General features: G+C 54.4%; 2 protein-coding genes across 4 annotated transcripts in view; one reads left to right on the top strand and one right to left on the bottom strand.

The window, feature by feature from the left end:
* Positions 1-935: 935 nt before the first annotated feature.
* Positions 936-10,332, top strand: FEM1B (fem-1 homolog B). The gene is made up of 2 exons (XM_062583978.1): positions 936-1,439; positions 4,559-10,332. Exons 1-2 carry the CDS (start codon positions 1,192-1,194, stop codon positions 6,192-6,194), a joined length of 1,884 nt encoding a protein of 627 aa, XP_062439962.1. The 5' UTR covers positions 936-1,191; the 3' UTR covers positions 6,195-10,332.
* ITGA11 (integrin subunit alpha 11) overlaps positions 9,649-22,937 on the bottom strand; it is a 43,900-nt gene continuing 30,611 nt past the window's right edge. The window contains exons 18-30 of one of the 3 annotated variants that reach the window (XM_062583977.1): positions 22,265-22,375; positions 21,505-21,590; positions 19,749-19,956; positions 18,095-18,193; positions 16,630-16,706; positions 16,208-16,297; positions 15,780-15,870; positions 15,579-15,692; positions 15,048-15,134; positions 14,804-14,914; positions 13,965-14,060; positions 13,732-13,845; positions 9,649-10,525 (exon numbers count right to left, since the gene is read on the bottom strand). In XM_062583977.1, the coding sequence (XP_062439961.1) occupies positions 10,517-10,525; positions 13,732-13,845; positions 13,965-14,060; positions 14,804-14,914; positions 15,048-15,134; positions 15,579-15,692; positions 15,780-15,870; positions 16,208-16,297; positions 16,630-16,706; positions 18,095-18,193; positions 19,749-19,956; positions 21,505-21,590; positions 22,265-22,375 (1,293 nt within the window). In that variant the 3' untranslated portion in view covers positions 9,649-10,516. Of the gene's footprint in view, positions 10,526-11,584; positions 12,714-13,731; positions 13,846-13,964; positions 14,061-14,803; positions 14,915-15,047; positions 15,135-15,578; positions 15,693-15,779; positions 15,871-16,207; positions 16,298-16,629; positions 16,707-18,094; positions 18,194-19,748; positions 19,957-21,504; positions 21,591-22,264; positions 22,376-22,937 lie in introns of those variants that run through there. The other 2 variants (XM_062583975.1, XM_062583976.1) reach the window with 2 other exon arrangements.

The raw sequence follows: 22,937 nt of genomic DNA, 5'->3' as shown, positions 1-22,937 counted from the left end.
AATACAGTGGAGAACTTGGACATCTGCAGCTTTGGCTAGAAAAAAATAATTTCCATGAAAAGCAGAGGAGATCCTTGAAGGAATGGAGATAGGTTCCACTTAACGTGAACCCGGTTGTCGAGCTGTAGCGTACACTTTTCTGTGGCTGTTAAAAGTTGATCCTCACTGACTGAACAGCTCCGAGCTGACCGTGTCCTGACTCGCACCGCTCCCGTCTCCTCCGGCCTCCTTTCGGCCGTTGCCGCCAGCCCAGCTGGGCCATCGCTCCCATGCATAATGCACGGCCCCGCTCGTACGAAACTTTCCACAAAGCGCCGCGGCTCTCGTTGCATGATTTTTAATTAACTATTAATAGGGCCGATACCGTATCCCCTCCAAAATGACGGCACGTGTCGGGCGGCAGGGCGGTTAGCGTATCGCTTTACTCGCCACGCCGTTTATTCGTATAAGCGAAAGGCCGGAGCCCCGCCACCCCCCGGGCCGGCCGCCCCCGCTGGGGAGCCGGGTCCCGTCCCGCACGGGCCGGGAGGGCAGCGGGGAGCCCCGGAACGCCTCTGCGCCGCCGCCGTTTCCCGGGGGCGGCGGGCGCGCTGCGCCGCGGCGCTTCCGCGTTCGCTTCCGGCGGCGGCGGGGGGAGGAGCGGCCCGGGGACGCCCGCCTGCCCCGCGCGTCCCTTCCGGCGACCCGTAGCGGCGCCCCGCGCCCGCCGCGCCGACCGGAGCGCGGCCTTCCGCGGGGAGGCGCGGCGCGTCCCGCGCACTCGCCCGCTGCAGGCCCCTGTGGGCCCCCGTAGGGCCCCGCTGCGAGCCGGGGGGAAGCGGCGCTGAGGCCGCGGGTTCGCGTCCCCGCTCCGGCGCCGGGCCCGGGGGGGGGGAGCTGCGCGGCGGCGGTGGCGGCGGCCCCGGGGATGGGCCGAGGGCCCGGGGCGGGCGGCCGCAGCCGGGCGTCGCGGGGCGGGTGAGGCGGCGGTGGGCGCTGGGGCTCCCCCGCCTCCCCGCCGGTCCGGAGGGGCTGGCCGGGCCTGGGGGGCCGCTCGCCCCGAGGGGGCCGCATGTGCCCCCCGCCGGGCACCGAGGCAGGACGGAGGAAGCGGAGGAGGAGGGTGAGGCCGCCCCGGCCGTGGCCCCGGCCCCAGCGGCGGCGGGCAGGCCCGGGCGGCGGGCCCGGAGCCGGGAGGAGGAGGAGGCCGCCATGGAGGGCCTGGCGGGCTACGTGTACAAGGCGGCGAGCGAGGGGCGCGTGCTGACCCTGGCCGCCCTGCTCCTCAACCGCTCCGAGAGCGACATCAAGTACCTGCTGGGCTACGTCAGCCAGCACGGCGGCCAGCGCTCCACGCCGCTCATCATCGCCGCCCGCAACGGCCACACCAAGGTGGTCCGCCTGCTCCTGGAGCACTACCGGGTGCAGACCCAGCAGACCGGCACAGTCCGCTTCGACGGGTACGTAGAGCGCCTCGAGCGCCTCGCCCTCTTTCCTTCCAGGCCGAGCCCGCTGGTGCGAGGCACCTCGTTCAGCACGACCTTCCTGCGAGCTGCTAAAGCTCATCGCCCTCGTTTTATTGCTCATCGAGCAGCTGCGTGGACAGCGGAGCACCTTACGGACGGCCGCTCCCTCAGCTGGCGTTCATAAAGCTGCCGTAAGCGCCGTAGATGCCCGTGTTGTTCCAAAATTCCCCAGTGGAAGTTACGGCGAGGATCGTGGCCTTGCTGTGGCCTGGCACGCTGCGCCGCACTAGGCGGGTGGCCTTTTCTGCCCGAGCCGCACCAAAACGTGCCGCTCTGTGACATCACCTGGGGCCGCGGGTCGCGGGAGGCTTCGGGTCGTCCCCCGGAGGCCGGGTGAGCGTAGGGTGAGTGCTGTCCGCGCGGCGAGAGCCACGCCTCTGCCTGCTCCCACTGTGTCTTTTTGCACGTCCGGTTTGGACAGATGTGCAGATCGCATAGGGATCGCCCCTTCCTTCACCCCTCAAAACCAACGTGCAGGATGGCCCAGGGTGACAGGTGACGTTTTAAGACCGGAGGTGAGGAAAAGTGTACCGTCTCTCCGAAGCAGCAGGGGGAGGTAGGAGGAAGGGAATGCATTGCTTTGAGCTGGGATGTGGCCAGGACAGTGGTGTTCGTGCTCCTGTTCTTGGAAAAGGCTGGTTTCTGATCTCAGGGAGCTGGCTGAAGACAGGTTGTCCAGGTGCATGACACTCCGACACATTTGTTGTGGTGGCCATCCACATGCTTAGAAAAAGAAAGAAGAAATTGTTGTTGTTGGTAGCAGCTAACTCTTGTAGCCAATGTCTGTATGTAGAGACTGTGTTGTCAAATCATATTTGTAAATGGGTTTGTTCTGTGAAGTGTGGCTAGATCATTGCAGAAAGCTTGTTACTAAATGAATTTTAACTTCCTGACAGTGCTAGTGTATGTATTTTGGTACAGCGAAGTTACGTGCTGAGCTGTTACCAGACTTTGAAGTAATGCTACCTGTACTCAGGTTACGACTGCAGGCTGCTGTATTTGCGCATTCCTGAACTTCGTTTTTATTAGCGTCACTCTCTCTCTTGTTTTTAAGATCTCCCACAGTGCTCAGCAAGTACTTGCTCATCTGTGATTCTTAAAAGTGAGGCTGACTAATCATGAAGCTACATTTGTTTTATGAACAGCTTCAGGTTTTGCAGGTTGCTTACTATATGCTACAGGTATTAGAAAGGGAGCTCACTGCAGGTGCTGAAGGAGTAGTGGGCCCCCAGTGATAACTTCCATCCAGCTTCGGCTTGACAGGCAGCAGTTACGTCTGTGTAGCTCCACCTAACTAAGGAAAAACTACTGATTCTCATGTGCTGAGTGAAGGAGGAGAGGCTGACTTGCTTGTGTGTTTTTTTTCCTATTCTTTTCCAACCTTCCTTTCACAAACAAAAATTGGGAATGCCTAGGCTGAGGGAAGTCTGTCCTGATTTTAGGTAGAGGAAAGGCCTCTGCTGGCAGGCAGTGCTAGAAAGGGTCCCGCTTTGCTGCTGCATTTTCTCTTTTCTGTTGCTGGGCATTGATGGGCTGGTGACTCTGCTTGCCAGAGCTGTGGCCCGATAGAGATTAAAGGAAGTGTTGTCTGAGCCACAATGGGCACAGTGTGCCATCACCTCTTCTCTGGCCTCGCTAGGAGGGGCAGCCTCGCGAGGAGTCCCCAGATCAGATGTCCCTGGATCACACTTGGCATTATTTTCATTCCTCTTATCATCTTATGACACAGAAAATCCACTTTGGCCTTTGGACTTGTGAATATATATATACCTGTAGCACACCTATAAATTACTTGGTTAACAAATCTTAGATCCTGACACTGAAATCTCTACCTCTGTTTTAATATAAAAGTGCTCTTTAGTATGGTTATTTGCAAAATAATGAACTTACTGTGAGTGAAGGTAGCCACATCTGCTCTATAGACATTTCTGCATTCCAGAGCTTTGGCATGGCCTCTGGAGCATTGTCTATAGGTGTTGAAGTTACAAGTAGCCACGCAACTGTTCCTACTAGGCTGCAACAGTTTTGTGGAGTGATAGAAACCACTGTTAAAATTAAGTTCGTGTGCAACAGTATTTTAACTTTGGAAAACGTGACTTTGTGGACACGTGGAAATAAGATATTTGTCCTTCCTCCGTGGTTTGGGATGTGCTTCGAGTGTATATTAACTGCAGTGTGAACGCCTCCTGTTTCTACATTTAAGTGCTACTTCAAAGACGTGGTGGAATGGAAAGAACATCAGCCTTTATCTTTGTAATTATGCGACATGTTGGATTTGGGAATGAAAACAGCTAAAGAAACCGTGATTCCTTTGCTAAACTTAACTGTCCTCTCATTTATGAGTGCCAGTAAGCTGTCTACATGGCCATAATGTAAAACAGATCTCTGAAACAAAACTGCTTAGAATAACCTCTGCTTCTTCTTCTTCTTTTTTTTTTTTTTAGCTAGATTGCTGTGTGCAAACTTACAGTGTGGTCTCACAGACATTGGCACTGTGGAAGGGGTGGCAAATTACAGCACGGGGGCAGAGAGCAAGTGCTAGGATATGAACTTCATAAGCCAGCTTTGCTGCCAAAGCCAGTGTATTGTATAGCTACACCTTTATTCACATCTGTGTTTTGTTCTTTTTGTCAATATGTGAACTTTAAGTTTTCCCTCTAACATGTCCGTTTCTCACATGTGGGATCAAATTGATGGTAATTCTTGTAATCATTCTTCCTGAGGCCTGGGTAGGCTGGGGGCTGGAGCTTGAGGTGGGATCTTCAAAGCGGCCCAGGAAGTGCGAGTGGAAAATGTGGCTAAACCCCTTTGCTGCTTTGAAGTCTCAACTTCCAACGTTTCTTCCTTCAGGAGGTCTGTGTACTTGATAAGACTCGTTCTTTTGCCTTGACCATTCTGGTAAATTCCTTCAAGTATAAAAACAGGATGGCTATAAAATATCTTTAATGGCTGGGTATTTGCTTCTTTGCATGCTGTTCGTCTGTCTTTAAAAGACTCAGCTCTCTTTAAAAGAGCGGCAGTTTAACTGCTTGTTTCTGTCTTTACATTTTTAGCTTTGTTATTGATGGAGCCACAGCTCTCTGGTGTGCAGCAGGAGCTGGACACTTTGAAGTTGTCAAATTGCTTGTTAGTCATGGAGCCAATGTGAATCACACTACGGTGACCAATTCAACTCCCCTGCGGGCTGCGTGTTTTGATGGCAGACTGGACATTGTTAAATACCTGGTAGAAAACAATGCCAACATCAGCATTGCCAACAAGTACGACAACACTTGCCTTATGATTGCGGCTTACAAAGGCCACACGGATGTGGTGAGGTACCTCCTCGAGCAGCACGCCGATCCCAATGCCAAAGCCCACTGTGGTGCGACAGCGTTACACTTTGCAGCTGAAGCTGGCCATCTGGAAATAGTGAGGGAGCTGGTCAAGTGGAAGGCAGCGATGATGGTGAACGGCCATGGGATGACTCCTCTGAAAGTAGCAGCCGAGAGCTGCAAGGCAGATGTGGTCGAGCTGCTGCTTGCTCATGCTGATTGCGATCGAAGAAGCAGGATTGAAGCTTTGGAACTTCTGGGTGCCTCATTTGCAAACGACAGAGAAAATTATGATATAATGAAGACTTATCACTATTTATATTTAGCAATGCTGGAGAGGTACAGAGACAGCGAGAATATAATTGAAAAAGAAGTTCTTCCACAAATTGAAGCTTATGGAAACAGAACTGAATGCAGAACTCCTCAGGAATTAGAGTCTATTAGGCAGGACAGAGATGCCCTTCACATGGAAGGCCTCATTGTGCGTGAAAGAATTCTGGGCTCGGACAATATTGATGTTTCTCACCCCATTATTTACCGTGGGGCTGTTTATGCAGATAACATGGAGTTTGAACAGTGTATCAAGTTATGGCTCCATGCTTTGCATTTAAGACAAAAAGGCAATAGGAATACTCACAAGGATCTCCTGAGGTTTGCTCAAGTGTTTTCTCAGATGATACACTTAAATGAGCCTGTTAAAGCCAAGGACATCGAGAGCGTTCTGAGATGCAGTGTCTTGGAAATAGAACAAGGAATGTCCAGGATCAAACCCACCCAAGACACTGACATCCACACAGCCATGGACAACTACGAATGCAATATTTTCACCTTCCTCTACCTAGTTTGCATCTCTACCAAGACCCAGTGCAGTGAAGAGGATCAGTCACGAATCAACAAACAGATTTACAACCTGATTCATCTCGATCCCAGGACTCGGGATGGCTCTAGTTTGCTGCATCATGCTGTCAATTCCAGTACGCCGGTGGATGACTTCCACACGAATGATGTCTGCAGCTTTCCCAACGCGCTTGTCACAAAACTCTTGCTAGATTGTGGGGCTGACGTGAATGCAGTGGACAACGAAGGAAACAGCCCGCTCCACATCATTGTCCAGTACCACAGGCCCATCAGTGACTTCTTGACGTTGCATTCCATCATCATTAGCCTGGTGGAGGCCGGGGCGCATACAGACATGACGAATAAACAGAAGAAAACTCCTCTCGATAAAAGTACAACAGGGGTCTCTGAAATACTCCTTAAAACTCAAATGAAGCTGAGTCTCAAGTGCCTGGCTGCCCGAGCAGTACGGATCTATAACATCAGCTACCAAAACCAGATCCCCAGAACTCTAGAAGAATTTGTGCAGTTTCACTAGGCTACATAAAATCTTTCATGGTGGTGCTATTTGGTGAAGACATCCACTGCAGACAAGAGAATACATATATATATACAGAGATTTGTTTTTCTCCATTCTTTATTTGTTTGGTTTCTTTGCATTCGGTCTTCAGCCTCAGTTCTTATGCAGATCTTGGAGGGGGGAGAAAAGCCACATAATTTTCCTGTAATCAGATCTGGTGTTTGAGATTTTAGTTTTTTTTTATTAAAAGTTTGCTTTGTTATCTCTTGTTTTATAAACAAAATGAAAGGAAAACAAATGTAATTGGTGCAAAATATTTTGTTTCAAATATACATTTTCACCTACGATTTGCAGTCAAGTGCTTCAAGTAGTTATTTACAAAGGCACCTCTGAAAGCCTGTGTCACCATGCTATCGATACAGTAGCTTTGCAAGTTTAAAATCTTCTTGGAATGAGATGAGAAAAAAACAATTGGAAATTACGTGGTAGTTGGCTAAAAGTGAAGTTTCAACATACAGAGCGTCTTATTGCTCTCATACCTCACCATCTTTTTTATGCCTTTCAGTTAATGCTGAAGATGTTGGTAACATTTTAAATTTTTATTTTTTTTATTAAAATTTGATCAGCAGTTATCAACAGCAACAGAAGTATGGAATGCTCTGTTAGGAAATACAGGTTTCAATTCAACTGTGGGTATGTTCGTCTAAGAACAGTTGAATTATCAAGCTCTTCATTTACAATGCTCCAGTAAGTATTGAATAACTTACGAAAAAGGAACTTGCACATAGATCTGAATGAACCAGAATCATGGTTTCTTTTTATGTAGCTAAGTTGCTCATTTATAAAGATCATGCATGGATACCTAGAAAACTTGTAGGGTATTTGTGTTTGTGTGTGTCCCAACATTTCGAAAAAGGCTTTTAACTTGTTTTGGTTATTTTGATGATGGACATGCACCTTTTTAACTCAAAGTGTGTATAACTGCACTCTTGGATTCCGAATGCTGTATCTTCCTAATGGAGTAGTCTGTCGCCAAAGAGAGTCTTCCTTTGGAGCGTGATACTGCTTGAAACTGGTTTTTCCAATAAGCATGGAGTCTGTGCCTCCCTGAATTGGACTTGAGAATTTTTCCATGATTTTTACTCCTTTCATTATGATGATCTCTATTAAAACTGATTTTTAAAAAATTGTCCTATCATAAGATCTTCTATGGTAAGCAACTGATTGTATAATAAAACTGTTGCTTGAGAAAGTACTTCTCCTTGGTAGAAGTTGCAGATACTCCAACAGTAAAATGTCACTTGTTTTGACAGGCTACTGAAAACTGTTTATTTTAAATGCAGCTTTTTAACTGTCAGAAGATGAAAGAATGTTCTGTAGGTTTTTTAAAACAATCTGAGTAGAACTTTAAGGCAAGATTTGGGCACACGTTTCTATTTGTATTACAAATAAATAAACATTGAATGTGGAATTAGTTTGTAACTCTAGTTTTTGTCTAGTGCCAAGCAGAATAGCACTGCTTTGGTTGTATGGTACTGTAAGCGCTGGCTGGCGTGTCTCCTCAAAGGGAAAAGCTTTAGAAATGTTACGCCTTCTGAACTGCAAACTTCACTCTGCTAGAATGAAAACTAGCTCCTGAAATGGGAAATGTGTTTGCTATCTATATCTCAGGTAGGTTTGGACTACAGCATGAATTTTTTTAAAAAAAAAAATGCAGTTGGATGTTGGGCAAAATGGCAAAGCCAAATTCAGCCACCTGGGGCCTTAATGCAACAAGTGGACTTTATAACACAGTTGGGAAGGTTTTTAGTGTTCCTGTAAACTGTTACCTTCAATGTCTTCCTCTGTGTTGTGAAACGCATCGATTTGAAGTCGTAAGGAAAGCTGGAGCTCTGCGTTTCTCTGAGGCTCTACCGTGGTGATTTTTAGCATGACTGCTGGAAACACAAAAAAATGTTTAACTCGCCGTGGCTCATCTCATGAACTGGTAAAGGCTTTTAATCTCGCGCGTCGGGGCTGCGTCCGTTATGGCTAAAGCTTTGAACCTGTAGCTCGAGCACCCTGAGAACGCACACCGGACGGATTTTCCTCAGGCAGGTTGCTGGTAGCTGGCTTCAGTTAAAATTAACCAATATGCGAATCAATGTGTACGTGCCCTATAGAAAAAAAGAAAGTCTTCTGTTATACTATGCCCCGTGCGTCAAGCAGATCTCCGATACCTTGCTGATCCTTTTGACGTGTGCGCGGCTGTAATTCGTAATGTGCATTTAGTTAAAAACGGGGATCAAGGGTCTGTGAATCTGTTTGACTTGGGAGAGTGGCTGAGAAGAAGGGAGAAAGCTAAACACTTGTTAGTGACTAATATTGTTTGTTATAGAGGTAGTAGTAGATAACAGAAAGCATTCTCAGTTGCTCCAATGGAAGTAATTACCGATTGCTGTATGATTGGTTGAGGCAGTATTTCCTTGCACTGTTTTTCTCAGGATCTGTTTCTGATGTACAGATTATTCTGTGTTGTGTTCTTGTGAAATACCTGTATAAACCCGTTCTTGGAACAGCCATGCATGTTTGAAATATCTGTAGATAACAACAAGGTAAAGGAAGCTCCACTTCCCAAAATTCTGCTTTTTAATAAGAAAAAAATGTTACACCGAGCGCTCTCCTGGGAAAGCTGCTGCTTCCTCGCTGCCTGTAGCTCCGAGCACCCCTCCTCGCCGCGCGCTCTCCGGGGCTCCCCTTGGCCCGTGCTGCTCCCGGGCCGATGTCAGGAGGTGAAGACCTGAGGAGAGAGGCCGCCGTCACCGTCACCGCGAGCAGCAGCGACCCGTCGGCGGAAGGAGGGGCGAAGCCTTGCCGCGGGGCGCTCGGGAGGCTCCAGCCGCCCGGCATCCGCCGCCGCCGCGGCGTCCTGGGGCCCTCGCCCGCCTCGCCTGGGAGATCTCGATCTCCGGCGGCGTTCGCGGGCGGGAAGGGCGCAGGCGCTGATGCCTCCGGGGCAGTTGCTTAAAGCTCCCTGCGAGCGCCCACGCCAAGCGCCGGTGAGTGCCCCGTGCCCCCTCGGTGAGTGCCCCGTGCCCCCTCGCTGCGCCAGCGGCTCCCCAAACGCGCCCTGGGGAGGCGAGCGCGGGGGCCCGCGGGCGCCCGGCCCCGCTCCCTGCAGCCTCGGCCCTCGGCCGCAGCCGGCTGTGCTCAAGCCACAGGTTTTCATATATTTATCCCGTAGGTTTCTGCATCTCCCGTGCCGGGGAAAGCGCTGCACAGGCCCCGACATCAGCGGAGAGCACGTAGCTTAGCATGGAAAACTTTATTTTTTTTCGTAAAAAAAAAAAAATGCATTTTTTGCAACTGGATGGACTCAAATTGTGTATGTTTGGCATGAATTACGCTGCCTGCCCACTACTGCTCGTCTAGAGCTGCTGTTTAATCCAGCCGTTGGTGGGGATCAGTAACCCCAAAGATGTTATTCGGTTGGTTTTTTTTTTTTTTTTTCACTCGCTTTATTTAAGCCTTGTGGTCAAACTGATGGCTTACAAGTAGTGACTGACTTTTAGTCCTTGTTTGATCCACTTATTCCTGCTCTGTTGGTGGTCTCTAGGCCCTTTCTAAAGCTAAACGTGCACAATATTGACTATCTCAAATGCACAGTATTGACGATCTCAAATACCTACAGGAAAAAACTCCTGGGAATATTTTTAATAAAAAGAGATACTTTATGCTACATAATCTAAAATTTGCATCAAATTTTCCTGGTCTTTGCTTTGTGCATTCACTAGTTGCCGATTTGTTGGCTCTCGGTGTGCCGGCGGTGCCCTTTGCTCCCGTCCGGCTGTGGCCGCAGCTGCGGACCCGCTCGGGTTTCGCGGGCCCCCTCCCCGCTCAGTCCCCGCTCAGTCCCCGGATCTGCTGCTTAGAATGTGTCAAGCTGCAGAATTAAACTTTGGTTTGAGGAAAATGAGAACAGTTCCTTTTTCTCTGGGTCCAAGGGGAGGTGAGCCCTCGGTGTAACCTCGGTTTATCATTGCTTTTCTCCCCTTAAGCCTTCGGTTGCTCAGGTGCAAGCGGCAGCCAGACTGGGTGGGAACTGTGGACTCAGTGTCCTGCTTTCAGTTAAATTGATAAAAACCTGTGGGTATAAATAAACTCACAATCGTTTTAACTGAGGTCTCAGGTAATTTTTTTTTTTTAAATCCTTTTGCATTTTGACTTGGCCTTGAAGACGGAGACGTGTCGCCCCTTGAACGTGACGTTTCAGCAAGGCGCAGAGCCGCGGCTCGGGCGCTGCCCACGTCCCACGGCTTTGCCTCGGCTACGGACGGCTCCGCTGCAAACGCACCCCGCGCTCAAACGCCCTGGGTTTTGAGGAGGGTAAAAAAAAAAAAAGAAAAAGAAAAAAAAAAGGTGTGTGTGCAGCGCTCGCGTGCACCGCGCTGAAGCCAGGCTTCACCCTCCCAAAGGTTTTTAGCAAAATTCCTAAATGGACCTAAACGACCATCTCAAAAAGTAACCTGGCAGCGCCCCGTCCCATCCCACGGTTGTGCCTTTCTAGGTTTTAAGCATCTCAGACTGGTGGGGGCAACGTCTGCCTGCGGCAGCGTGGAAGGGGAACACGGTCACGGAAAATGCTGCTTTTCCTAAACTTCCGAGGGCATCGCGGCTGCTTCTGGGCCTATTCTGCAGCATTTCAAAAACCCCCGTGGAGCAAGAGAGCCTTAAAAATAATCCAGACATAATTAACTGAAAATTAAGCTCATGTACGCAAATGTTACACTTGTTTTTCCCAGTATTTCCGTGTTTACAAATGCTCGGCGGCATTTGTGCGCGCTGTGCACGAGCCCGGTGCGTGCGGAGGGTTGGGCAGGGCGCGGGGCTGGGGGGGGGGATGCCGCAAGGACCCCCTCGGCGCGCTGCGCGCAGCCTGCTCGGGCGCTTCCAGCGGCACAGCGAGAGCTGCGTCTGCGTAAGGCGGGCGAGACGCGGCGCTGCCAAGCTGGCCCGGGCGCCTTTGCCCGGCCCCGGCCCCGGCCCCGGGACTTCGCCTCGCCAGCGCAGCCCGAGCCCCTGCACGGTGATCGTTTCCAAGCTGAGGGTGCCAGCAAGGAAAACTGGATTTACCCCGGCCCTTTTTTTTTTTTTTTTTTTCTCCCTCAATTTATTTACTTGCCACGCAACGGCAGGCACAGCCCGGTGGGGCTCGCAGCCCCTCGTCGCCCGCCTGACAGTGTCCCTTTAAAAGAAGGCTGCTCTGCAGCTGCTCTGCAAAAGGCTTTTACAGCAAAATAACCCCCGGGGAGCCAGGTGGAAACGCATCCTCTTCCGCTCTGCCTACACCGGGCACGAAAAATTCACCTCCTGCTAAACCGGTCATTGGTGGAAGTGGGTTAACACAGAATGGTATTGGAAACTATTAATTTGTTTTTTTAAAATACTGTATTTTTAATCCTTAAAAAAAAATGCTAAGACAGTATTTAACAAACTTCATTACACATCAGGTGGACATATGCTTGCTTTCCATTCATAAAATTAATATTAGCATAAATAATTCTATTATGCAAAAGAAAGATTTTTGTCAAACAGCACTGACCATCTGGTTTTGCATTACACCAAGTATATACAATTATAATACATGTTCAGATGCTTGCTGGACACACGCTCTTTGAAACTGCTCCGTTTGTAGAAAACACTTCAAACTGGTTTTTGATTTTTTTTTTTTTTTTTTGTTTTGAACAGGTAAATATTTTTAGAATAAGTATATACAGCTGGACACTGGAGATTTGCATTAAGGTGCTTTAATTTGCTATTATTTGTATTCAGTGCATTAAAAGGAAGGCAAATTAAAATCTCCATTCAGTCGCTCCGTTTCGCAGAGCTTCTCCCCGGGCACCGGGGCGGCCGGACCGTTTGCTCGCCTGGCCGACGGCGCTGTTTTAAAAACCAGTTTGAAATACCTTTGCTGCGCCCACGGCATAGGGCCACCCAATTGCCTTTTATTTATTTATCTTTTTTTTGGAGGGGGAAGATTTTTTTGGGGTGTGTGTGTGTGGGGGGGGGGGGGTCTGTTTAGGCAACATCACACAGAGGGCTGTGGTCTCATCTCGATGCAAACAGAGGTCGGCACACAAATCCCTCGGCACCAAGACGCCCGTACGCTCCGCGCTCGGGAAGGTAAGAGCAAGGCGGCGGCAGCCAGCCGCGCTCCGGCGGCGCTCGCCGGGCAGCCTCATTCTAACACTTTGGCACTCTGCTCCTGCTCCGAATCTCTCTTGCGGCTGCCACTTTTAAAAAAGCCAAGCTGTAGGAATTAAAGAGAAGACAAAAGAAAACCTCGCCGTTACTTCGGCCGATTGCGTTGAACCGCGGTTCTTTTAAAGGGATCCTGCCAGGCAGCCGGGGCCCTGAGCATCGGTAACACGGAAAACTCAAAGGTGCTCAGAGAAGCTGATTTCCATAGGTGTTTTTGATGTTAAAGCTTTCAGCGCACGTTACTGACATGGGTTCGTATTTAACACTTTCTTGTGACACTGCAGAATCCTAAGAATGCTGGAAAAGCAATACGGGAAGCCGTCTAGAAAGAGAAGCTTTTTGATTTTTTTTTTTTGATTTTTTCTTTCTTTTTCTTTCTTTTTCCCCCCTCATCGGCTCTGACTCCCCCACCCCAGATGCATGAAGGGGTCAGAGCATCGCTGCCTTTGCAGAGCGGCCCCTGGAGCAGCCCAGCCCTGCAGTGGGGCACTGCGGGAGCCCCTCGGGGCACCACAGGAGCCCCCAGGTACTGTGGGAGCCTCCTGGCACCGTGGGAACCTCCAGGCACCGCGGGAACCTCTGGTCACCGCGGGAACCTCTGGGCACCACGAGGGCCCCCAGGTGCTGTGGGAGCCTCTGGGCACCACGAGGGCCCCCAGGTGCCGTGGGAGCCTCTAAGCACTGTGGGAACCTCCAGGCACTGTGGGAACCTCTGGGCACCGCAGGAGCCCCTGGGTGCTGTGGGAACCTCCGGGCACCTCAGGAACCTTTGGGCACCGTGGGAACCTCCAGGCACTGTGGGAGCCTCCAGGTGCCGTGGGCACCTCAGGAGCCCCCCAGGTGCCGTGGGAGCCTCTAGGCACTGTGGGAACCTCTGGGCACTGTGGGAACCTCTGGGCACCGCAGGAACTGTGGGCACCGCGGGAACCGTGGGCACCGTGGGAACCTCTGAGCACCGGGGGAACCGTGGGCACCGTGGGAACCTCTGGGCACCGTGGGCACCTCCAGGCACCGTGGGAGCCCCTGGACACTGCGGGAGCCCCTGGGCACCGTGGGCATCGCGGGAGCCCCTGGACACCCCGCTGCGTCCCTGGAGCCAGCGCCCGGTGCCAGCCGGCTCCCCCGCTGCTCGGTGCCCCCGGCACGGCGAGCCCAGCGCACGCTCCGTGCTGAGGGATTTCCTCGGCTCAGCACACCGTAAGCACCGAGCCGCGTGCCCGCGGCAGCCTTTCCCGCCTGGACCGGCGGGGCCCCGAGCCGGCGGCATTTTCCCACGGCACCGGCACGAACGCGGGGCTCCGAGGTGCTCCCTCACCTTCCAGAGCGCGAGGACGAGGAGGGCGAGGAGCAGCAGGCCTCCCAGCGTGCTGCCGAGGACGATCCAGATGGGGATCCGCGACTCCTCCGGCTTGGAGATCTCAAATGTCACCTGCGAGGCGCCGAGCGTCACCACTGCCCCGGCCGCAGGGACACAGCGGGCTCCCACCGCGCCGGGCCGCTCGGGGCTCCGCGGAGCCGGCAGCGGGACGCGGCGGCCGCCCGGCTCACCTGCCGGCTGGGGTCCTCCTCGCGGAAGACGAAGGGGCTCCGGAAGCGCCGCTGGAGCACAGCGTTGGTGGTGAGCTTCAGCGACTTGAACTTCAGCTGCGAGGGGAGAGAGGAGCCCGTGGGCCCCGGGGCCGCACCTGAGCGCTGGCTCGGCACGGTGCAGCACAGCTCAGCATGGTGCAGGATGGCACAGCTCGGCATGGCATGGCTCAGTGCAGCATGGCACGGCATGGTGCAGCACAGCTCGGCATGGTGCTGCACAGCACGGCTTGGCATGGCACGGCACAGCACAGCATGGCATGGCTCGGCACAGTGCAGCACGGCACAGCTCAGTATGGCTTGGCACGGTGCAGCACGGCTCGGCATGGTGCAGCATGGCCCAGCTCAGCATGGCACGGTGCAGCACGGCTCGGCATGGCGCAGCTTGGCATGGCTTGGCACAGTGCAGCATGGCATGGCACGGCTCAGCACAGTGCAGCATGGCACGGCTGGGCATGGTGCAGCATGGAACGGCTGGGCACAGCATGGCTGGCATGGTGCAGCATGTCTCAGCATGGCACAGCATGGCTCGGCACAGCACGGCTTAGCTCGGCTCGGCTCGGCATAGCCCCAGCCCCTCCGCGGCGGCGGGGCAAGTCACCCCGGAGGCCGCGCGAGGTTTTGCACGCGGACGGGTGGGACGACGGGGATGGGGAAACGCGTCCTCGGCGCTTCCACCACGCAGGGACCGCGGGAGCCAGGCGGGAGCCGGGCGGGAGCCGGGCGGGAGCCGCGCGCCGCGTTGCGCCTTCTGCCCCGGGGCATTTCTCCTCCAGCGGCTCCGTTTCTGCGGGACTTACTGCTTTCAGCGACTTCACCCACAGGCTGCCGCCCAAGCGGAAATCCGTCTCCTCGTTCGGCGTGAGCTTCACGTCGCAGTCGATGGAGACGACGTCCGCGTTGCTGTGGTTCTGCAAGAGGAGGAGGCGGCGTGCCGGCGGCCGGGCTCGGCAGCGCCGCGGGGCTGGGCGGCGCGGCTCGGCGCGGCTCGGCGCGGCTCGGCGCGGTGCCGGGGCGCAGCCCGGCCGCCCCGCGCCCGCCTACCAGCTGCGGGGTCCCCAGGAGGTCCTCCTCCGCCGGCGCACGCCGGTAGTCGGTGGCGTTTCCCCAGACGTTGCAGGTTGCGTTCTCCTGCGTGGAGCGGGGGGGACGGAGGAAAACGGGGGGGGTCGGAGAGCCGCTCGCGCGCCGACCCGCACCGACGCGTGCGATGCCGGCTCGGAAAACTGTTTGGACTAAACCCTCCGGCTGCTGCCGTTTTCCACATTTGCAGCCAAGCAAACAGCAAAGCGAGGAGCCCTGGGGCGGCGGCAGCACGGGACAGGACCCCCGGCGTGGGTGGCAGCGCGGGACGGGACCCCGGGTGTGGGACGGGACGGGGCCCCGGTGCAGGCAGGACGAGACCCCAGGCGCGGGCGGTGGTGCAGGACGGGACGGGGCCCCGGGCGGTGGCACAGGACGGGATGGGACCCCAGGTGCAGGCGGTCGGACGGGACGGGACGGGACGGGACCCCGGGCATGGGTGGCAGCGCCCTGCGGCGGGATGCGGCTGCGGAGCCGCGTGCCCCTTCCTACCTGGGCCGGTGTGAAATCCGTCAGGAGCAGCAGGCGATTCCCGCCCCGGGTGGCCACCGGGATGGTGAATTTGATGGTGACGCCCTCCACGGGGAAGAAGCCCAGGTTCTGCAGCTGCGGCGGCGGGGGCACGTTTCACCGGGGGTCGGGGGCGGCTCCTCGCCGGGGGGCTGCCGCGACCCACCTAAACCCTGCGCGTACCTTGAACCGGCACTGGAACGGGGGGCCGAGGCCGTCGAATCGCTCCAGGGAGCTGTTGGGCTTGAGCTCGTAGTAGTCCAAGCTCGACGTCCTGCGGTGGGAAAACAGGACCCGCCACGGGGGGCTCAGGGGAAAACCCCCAAATGTGCCTCGAAACGCCTCCTCCCCCCTGCGCTGCTGGGGCCCCAGACGCGGGTCTCCTGCCCCCGTTTTACTTCCTTTCCAAGCTCTTCCTTCCCCGGGAAGGGCGACCCTGACGTTTGTTAAAACGGAGAGTCCCCCCCCGCCTCTATAAACCAGGAGTAATAAAGATCCCTCGTTTTCTGTGCCCCGCCGCCTCGAGTGTGAAAAAAAGAGAAATGACCGAAAAGCGCCCCGGGCGGGCGGCTCCGCTCGCGCCGGGGCCCGAAGCCCGTCCGGGCGCGCACCTGGTGAAGAGCAGGTCGGCCTCGTACTTGAGCGGGTAGCGGAGCAGGACGGCGTTGTCCCCCCTGGTGCTCTCGCTCTCGTCGCTGTCGCTGCAAGGCAAAGCGCGGGGCGGTGAGACCCCGCGGCCCCGCGGCCCCCGCTGCAACCCTCCGCTGCCCTCTGGCACCGTGACGGGTGGAAACGAAGAAAAGCCCTAACGAGACTTCACGGGGCTGGCAGGGATGCTGTTCCCCGCGGGATGCCCAGCACCACCTAAGCCTCGGGGATGGAAACCCGAAACCCGGCTCCCGTCTGCACGACCGGAGCGGCGGCCGCTCCGGGGAAAGGGCTCGGGCAGGGGCAGGAGGCAGCATCGGTGCCGGCAGCAAATTGAGGCGGCAAAGCCGTGAAAAGGGGGCGGCGAGAAAACGCGACCATTAACCTGCTGGCGGTCAAATAGATCTCCATGCTTGGAAGAAAAACCGACTTGCTGAATTCAAAATCCAGGCGAAAAGCTACCTGCAGAGATTGAGAACAGATTGGAGAAAATATTAGGGGGGGAGGGTGAAAAAAAAAAAACCCCAAACCAGCGCGCGCCGTCCGGGCGCGGAGCGGAGCCGCCGCGCTCTCGGCGCGCCGGGCAGCCCTGCGCAAGGCGCCGGGGGCCTTCGGCAGAGCCTTTTTTTTGCTCCGGATTTTTGCTCTGCCTGCACGCTGTATTTTTAGCTCTTCGGCCGAGAACAAAGCAGCCCCCCTCGAAAGGGGAAAAACTCCCCCGGGGCCTTGCAGCAAGCGGCCGGTAACTCCCATCTGCGGCACGGGTCCGCTGGCAGGCGAAGGAGCGCCCGCGAGAGCTTCCAACAACAATAAAATGTGATAAATGTCACATCTGCAAGAGCTGTGGCAATGACCTCAAACCGTCTGGGCCTGCACAGCTGATTATAATATTAAAGCTCCTGCAGCTCCCGGGCCAAATTTCCATTTCCAGCTTGTCTTTGTTTTGGCAGGACCTGGGCTACCTGATGCCACGCAGATGCATTCTCAGCCCTCGTAGGTCATGGGGAATCAGGCTGCTCCAGTTTCGTCTACGGCCACAAGCATCCGAGACCGCTTTTTGGGGAGCTTTGAACTCTAGAGAGGTGCCTGCAGCATCCGTCATTCTCAAGCTTCTGACAAGTGAAGGCTTCAGACTAACATATTGGTTTGTGTCTAGGAAAGATTTTTGTCGTGACCTGCTTGTTTATAGCCCACTTGTATCGCTCCGCTTTCCCGCGAGCGCGCGGGACGGTGGGCAGTGCTCGGCAAGGGAGCTGTCAGATGTTTGTGTTTCCTGAGTTAGGAAAACGCACTGTAACAAGCAAAGGTGGAAAAATCTGGATCTTGAAGATCAGCAGGTTGCATCTGCCATCGCTCTACCAATCGCCAAACTTAGGTCTTGCAAACCTGCCGCTGGAGGCAACGGCAAACCTCCCGGGAGGGGGCCGGACCGGGCAGCCAGAGCCCGCTTGCTCCGGGGCGAGCTCTGCCGAGCGGGGCTTGTCCTGCCTGCCCTGCGAGAGGGAGGCTCGGATCTGCTGAGCCCTTCGCGTGGCGTCGGCTGCGCCCGAGAGCCGCGAGGTCCTGGCTGGGCCGCGCGTGCCCCCGGTCTGCTCTCCGTCACATACATCGACGCTGCTCCAAAGGATTAGAGTCAAATTCTGTGACTCAGAGGAGCTGGTTTTGCCCTTGTGGCCTGAAGCTCTCCTAGAATTCAAGGCAGCTTGCAGGCAACGTCTCAGCCATCCAGGCCCCCCCTCCCGCCGGTGCATCTTTCTCCAGCTGCGGGGAGCGGAGCGCGGGGGCAGCGCGGACCCTGCCTTCCCCACGCGCACGCCGGCGTTTGCAAAGCGGGAGGGAAGCGGCTTTACCTTGGCCTTGGCTCGGAAGAACGGGTAGCTCACGTTGCACACCTTCCGGCCGGGGTGCTTGTCCTCGGCCGCGCACTCGATGTTGCCGTCTGCGTCGTCCTGAAACGGGATGCAGCGCGTCCTGACGCGGGCGGCAACGGCCCCCGCGCCGCCTCGGCCCGAGCAGCCCCCTCCCGCGGCTCCGCAGACGGCCTGGAGGTGCTTTAGCTTGGCGGTGGAGGGGGGCAAAACCCGTGTTTGCTGCGGGCGGAAAGTCTGTCCCATGCAGCTTAATTTCTAGCGCCTTAATTTCTTAATTTCTAGGGCCGCTTTCTAGGGTCATTCCCAGAAAGGGGCATTTCTAGCAAGCAACTTCAAGCATTCCGATTTAAATCCTGTTTAGAAATTTAACTAGAGCAATGAATGAAAAAGACCCAATAAATCTGATTACTGTTGGCACAGTAATCATAAAGAAGAACATTTTTCTGTGATCAGGAGTCACGGGGCAGTATCAAGAAATAACATGAGATGCTATCCTGTACAGTCATCAGCTAAGGAGTGATATTTAATTTACTGGTCTTGACGGCTACGTTCCTGCTGCCTGAACGGGCGCCAGCTCGTCCGCCGCTCCCCGCCGGGGCCGGCTGCTTGCTGGGGCCGGCGCTGCTTTTAACGCGGGTCTCTGCGCGGCCGCCAACACCGTCTCCCGACCCCGCCGGGAGCCGATTTGCTGATTTATAAGCGGTGGCAGCCGAGAACGCATCAGCAGAGCGACGTTTTCATAACTAGCTAAAAATATTCCCTGTAAACGCTGCTGCATCGTGCTTTCTGCGTAGTATTTTGTCCTGGTTAATTTGGAAAATCTCCTGGTTAATTTTTTCCCATCAGAAAACGCACCGCAGCCCCCTACGTTTTTCTTATTTTGGGGGCGGCGTGCCTCGCTGTTTTCTCTTGGCAAAGCGCTGGGGATACCGAGCGCGGGGAGCGGGACCTGCGGCCGTGCGGGGGGCGAAGGGAGGAGCGCGGCAGAGCCTCCGAACGGGGCTGCCCCCCCGCCCGAAACCGTCGCACCGGGAAACCTCCGGCCGCTTCTGAGCGATCGTCGCGTTCCCCTTATCAGCCCGTATTTTTAGGGGTTATAACTCAAGCTGCAAAAATTCATCCCTGACGGGAACTTGGCTCCGTGCGTTGAGTATTTTCAAGCTGCAGGAGTAAGAAAATAGAACGGGAGAATTTCACCCGCGTTTGGGAGCAAGAAAATAAAGTGGGAAGTAGCTATTTTCAAGCATTCAAAATTAAAATATTTTTGCATCGCCAAGCTGAAAACCCCATAGATGCTTAGAAACTAACCCCACAAATACACTTGATTTATGAGGTATAAAGAAGTTACTGGGCTCTGGTTTAGGACTCTGCTTTCTCATCTGGCCAGGATTAGAAGCTCCTCTGGAAAGCAAAGGATCTCCCTCAGCAAACTGAGCCTGAGCAACACGACGGTTTCTTCTTGCTCCCTAGCGGTGGGTGACCGGCTCTTCTTCCCTGCGGCATGAGGATTTACTGCCCACGGTATTTTTCACGACCAAGGGACCCGTCGCTGGCCTTGCCACCCCACCACGGCCCCCTCCTCGCCGCGACTTTTCCCCTCCCGTAATCGCAGCCTCCGGAGATGCATCGTCACCTTCTGAATCAAGCTGGCGAACTGGAGGTTTCTCGAGAAAGAGATGTTCAGGACAGTGCTGTAGGCGTTTTCACCCCTGTTCTCCAGCGTCGCCTCGACGGCCACCCTCCTCCTGGTGCTCTCGATGATGAAGATGGACGTGTCGAAGGACAGCGTGTAAGCCGCGCAGTCGGACGGCGACTTTCTCAGGGCTCTTCTGCAGTACTCCCTAGAGCAGGAGGAGAGCGGGGCGGGGGAGCCCTGCTTGCAAAGCCTTGGAGACCCACCTGTGCCACGCAACGCCGGAAAGGGGAATCGCGCGTTCCTCACGCAGACCGGAGAGGAACGTTATTTTGCCTGTGACTCTTGGATAACGCTGCCCAGCCACCCTGGACCCACTAATTATCTCTTAATACACCTGAGATTTAATAAAAAGCAGGTTTGATACCATTAACAGAGCAGAGGTGACATTTAGTTTGAGTCTGGCCGAGATCTCCGTCCAGTTACATTTACCAGTAGCTGCCCATGGGGCCAGCACTGGCTCTGCAGTGCGCAGGGTCTGTGTGCACCTTGGCTTTCTGTATGGAGAAGGGAAGGGGAGGAAAAGGCAAAAAGTGCTGCACATCAGGGCCACCTTCTGCCTCTAAAGGTGAAGCAGCCAGGACACCGCTTTAAAGAACTAGCTCTGCTCCGACACAAGTAACTTCAGAAGCGATTTTCTCAGCAAAATAAGCTCTGCATTGGTTTCTCCTGCAGGCTGTGATCCAGTGTGCGCTAAGGTGGGCAGGAAAGCTCCTGGAGCTTTACAAGAGACACGGAGCAGTATGTACGATTGCTTCTGCTGCACGAGGCAAGGCTGTATCTGCCAAGCGGGCAACGTCAGCCTGCGTTCACTCCCCGCATTATTAGCTGATTTGTCTCCCTGGGACTCATCACCATGGCATCCAATATTAGTTGTTTTGTGGACTCCCTGAGAAACCACCTATCTGTGCCAAGTATGGAGCAGGCAGGGGACGCGGCGGGGGGGGGGGGGGTGGCGGTGGTGGCAAATTGTTAGTCTTTGCTAGGAGCAGAGAGAGAGTAAAGCAAAATAAAAAAAAATCCCACAAAAAAAAACACACAAAGGAAAAACCCAGCATGCAGAAGGTACCAAAAACTCCGTAATTACTAAAAGTCCAGATGATTGCTCATGGTGGGTGAGCAGCCCCACAGGTTTACAGGGGGCTCTGGCTCTCTTCCCAGCTTTGATGCCATTTTGCACCCTGCTGCTTTTCTCTTTGGAGGCCAAAAAGATCTGGTGGGTGTCCCAGCCTCTCTGCGCTAATGCTGAAGAGCAGAGGTATTCAGCTAGTCCGTGCTTGGTTCATGGTGACCATGAGGGATGGGCGGAGATGTGCACTGATAGCCCAAACTAACAAGGACAAAACTGAAAGCATCTCTGCAGAGAGTGAAGCATCCCAGCTAGGGGGAACAAAAGCTTGTGATATTCTGATAAACCTTTAAGAAATAAATGCAAGTTCTGCACTAAAGAAAGAAGATTTTGTGATGCACTTGCCCAGACTTGGCTCTTGGTTGTGATGGGTTTCATCACCCGCTCACACGCGTGTGCTTGCTGGCCATGGAGGAGATGCAATCAATGCCAGTGCAAAAGCAAAGGCGAGAAGTGACCCCAGCATGTAGGAACAAACCCTCCGCAGCCCCAGGGTGGCCGCGTTGCAGAGACACCTGGCTCGGGGCACTGGTTAGGAGGATGCTCTGCCCCAGGCGACGGACTTACATGGCACTTGGAACATCACTTCTAGCGTCAAGGACGAGGTCGGGGACGCAGTGCTCATCCTCGTTGCATCCGTTCCAGAAAGGCACCTGAGGGGAACGACAGGAATAGCTCAGCGACACGTTGAGCTCCAGGTTACATGCCAACGAGATGTGCATGGGCATGGGCGTGTGCACGCGCAGTGCTCCTCAGACTGCAGAGAATACCAAAAAGCCCCACCGCTTCCGACCTTCACGTGACTTATACAGTAAGCAGCACACATTACTGTCCTAGGAGAGTTTGGGAATTAAGATGAAAATGTTACATTTGGAAAGAAATCTGCTAACCAAGTTTACCACCAAGTTGCCTTTTTAATTCCAACTACAGGCACTGAAACTCTTCAGCTTCCACAGCTACTGGGGAACATTAATCATGCTTGAAATGCATCCACCCTTCATCTACTAAGCTCTCATCTTGAACTTCCGCTTAAAGCCAGCTGTCGGGGAAGGCCAGCGTCTCCTCCCGCCCCAGAGAAGCGTTGCATATGCACGCTCAGCAAGCACGCTTCTTTAGTGTGATGGTGGGACTGGGAAGGGGCAGTGTGTCCAGCTGAAATTCCCAAGGGAAGGAGGGAGTTGCACAGTTCCTGGCGCCTCTTGGCAAGCCTACCTCAGCTGCGAGATCCCCAGAGGACAGATGCCTGCGAAGATCCCTACTAACTATTGCTGTGACCCATCTTGCACCATCCCGTGCCCACTGCTGTCCTCCGAGCACCGCTACGTACCGAGACCTTGAGCGAAGTCGGCCAGCCATCATCCAGCATGGGACCATCCTCAGGGCTCACCAGGTCATAGTCTACGGAAAATGCCACCGGCTTCACATAGTCAGCTGTGTCCTACAGCAGATAAAAGCCGTTATTAAAAAAGGCAGGACTCCAACTCGTGAAGGGCGGCCGGGTCAGAGAGCAAAGGAGGGCAGAATCGCAGGCGTGCTCGACCGGGTTATGAAATAGGAGCTTTGTGGTTCGGTATGCTTGGTACGTAATCATCTTATCTCTCCAGCTAATCCTTACATAGTGACAGAGGCAGCACAGGCTCAGCGGTGCTGTACAACGCCCAGCTGCGTGTGCGTGTCTGGCAGCGCAGGAACTGCTTCCTCCAGAGATGCTGGCTCTGGGAAGGTGGCTGCTCCCAGGAGGATGCGAGGATGGAGCAGCCCTGGCACCCCTTACCTGGGACTTATCGGGCCGGTGACAGGGTGCACCTTTCCCATAGCGCTGTAAACTACTTGCATGTGTCAGCCTAGAGGCGTGAAGTGCGTCTAGCCGCTCTGAAGTGAGACGCTTCTTGGGCTAAATCACAAACTCAGTCTCGAACTTCAGAATCAAATTTCCCAGAAGTTCAGGGCAGTTCAGGCTGGGGTTTGAGGCTGAGCCAGTCTGGCAGCGCAGCCCTCTC

Source organism: Rhea pennata, chromosome 10, assembly GCF_028389875.1.
Source record: "Rhea pennata isolate bPtePen1 chromosome 10, bPtePen1.pri, whole genome shotgun sequence".
Classification (NCBI taxonomy): Eukaryota; Metazoa; Chordata; class Aves; order Rheiformes; family Rheidae; genus Rhea; species Rhea pennata.
Note: the sequence above shows the minus strand (reverse complement) of the source record. Positions and strands in the feature narration are given on the sequence as shown.

Excerpts from the sequence above, each read along its gene's own strand:
- FEM1B (XM_062583978.1), top strand. The coding sequence starts at position 1,192 with ATGGAGGGCCTGGCGGGCTACGTGTACAAGGCGGCGAGCGAGGGGCGC. Across the intron at positions 1,440-4,558 it reads GGCACAGTCCGCTTCGACGG|CTTTGTTATTGATGGAGCCA; the intron begins GTACGTAGAGCG and ends TTACATTTTTAG.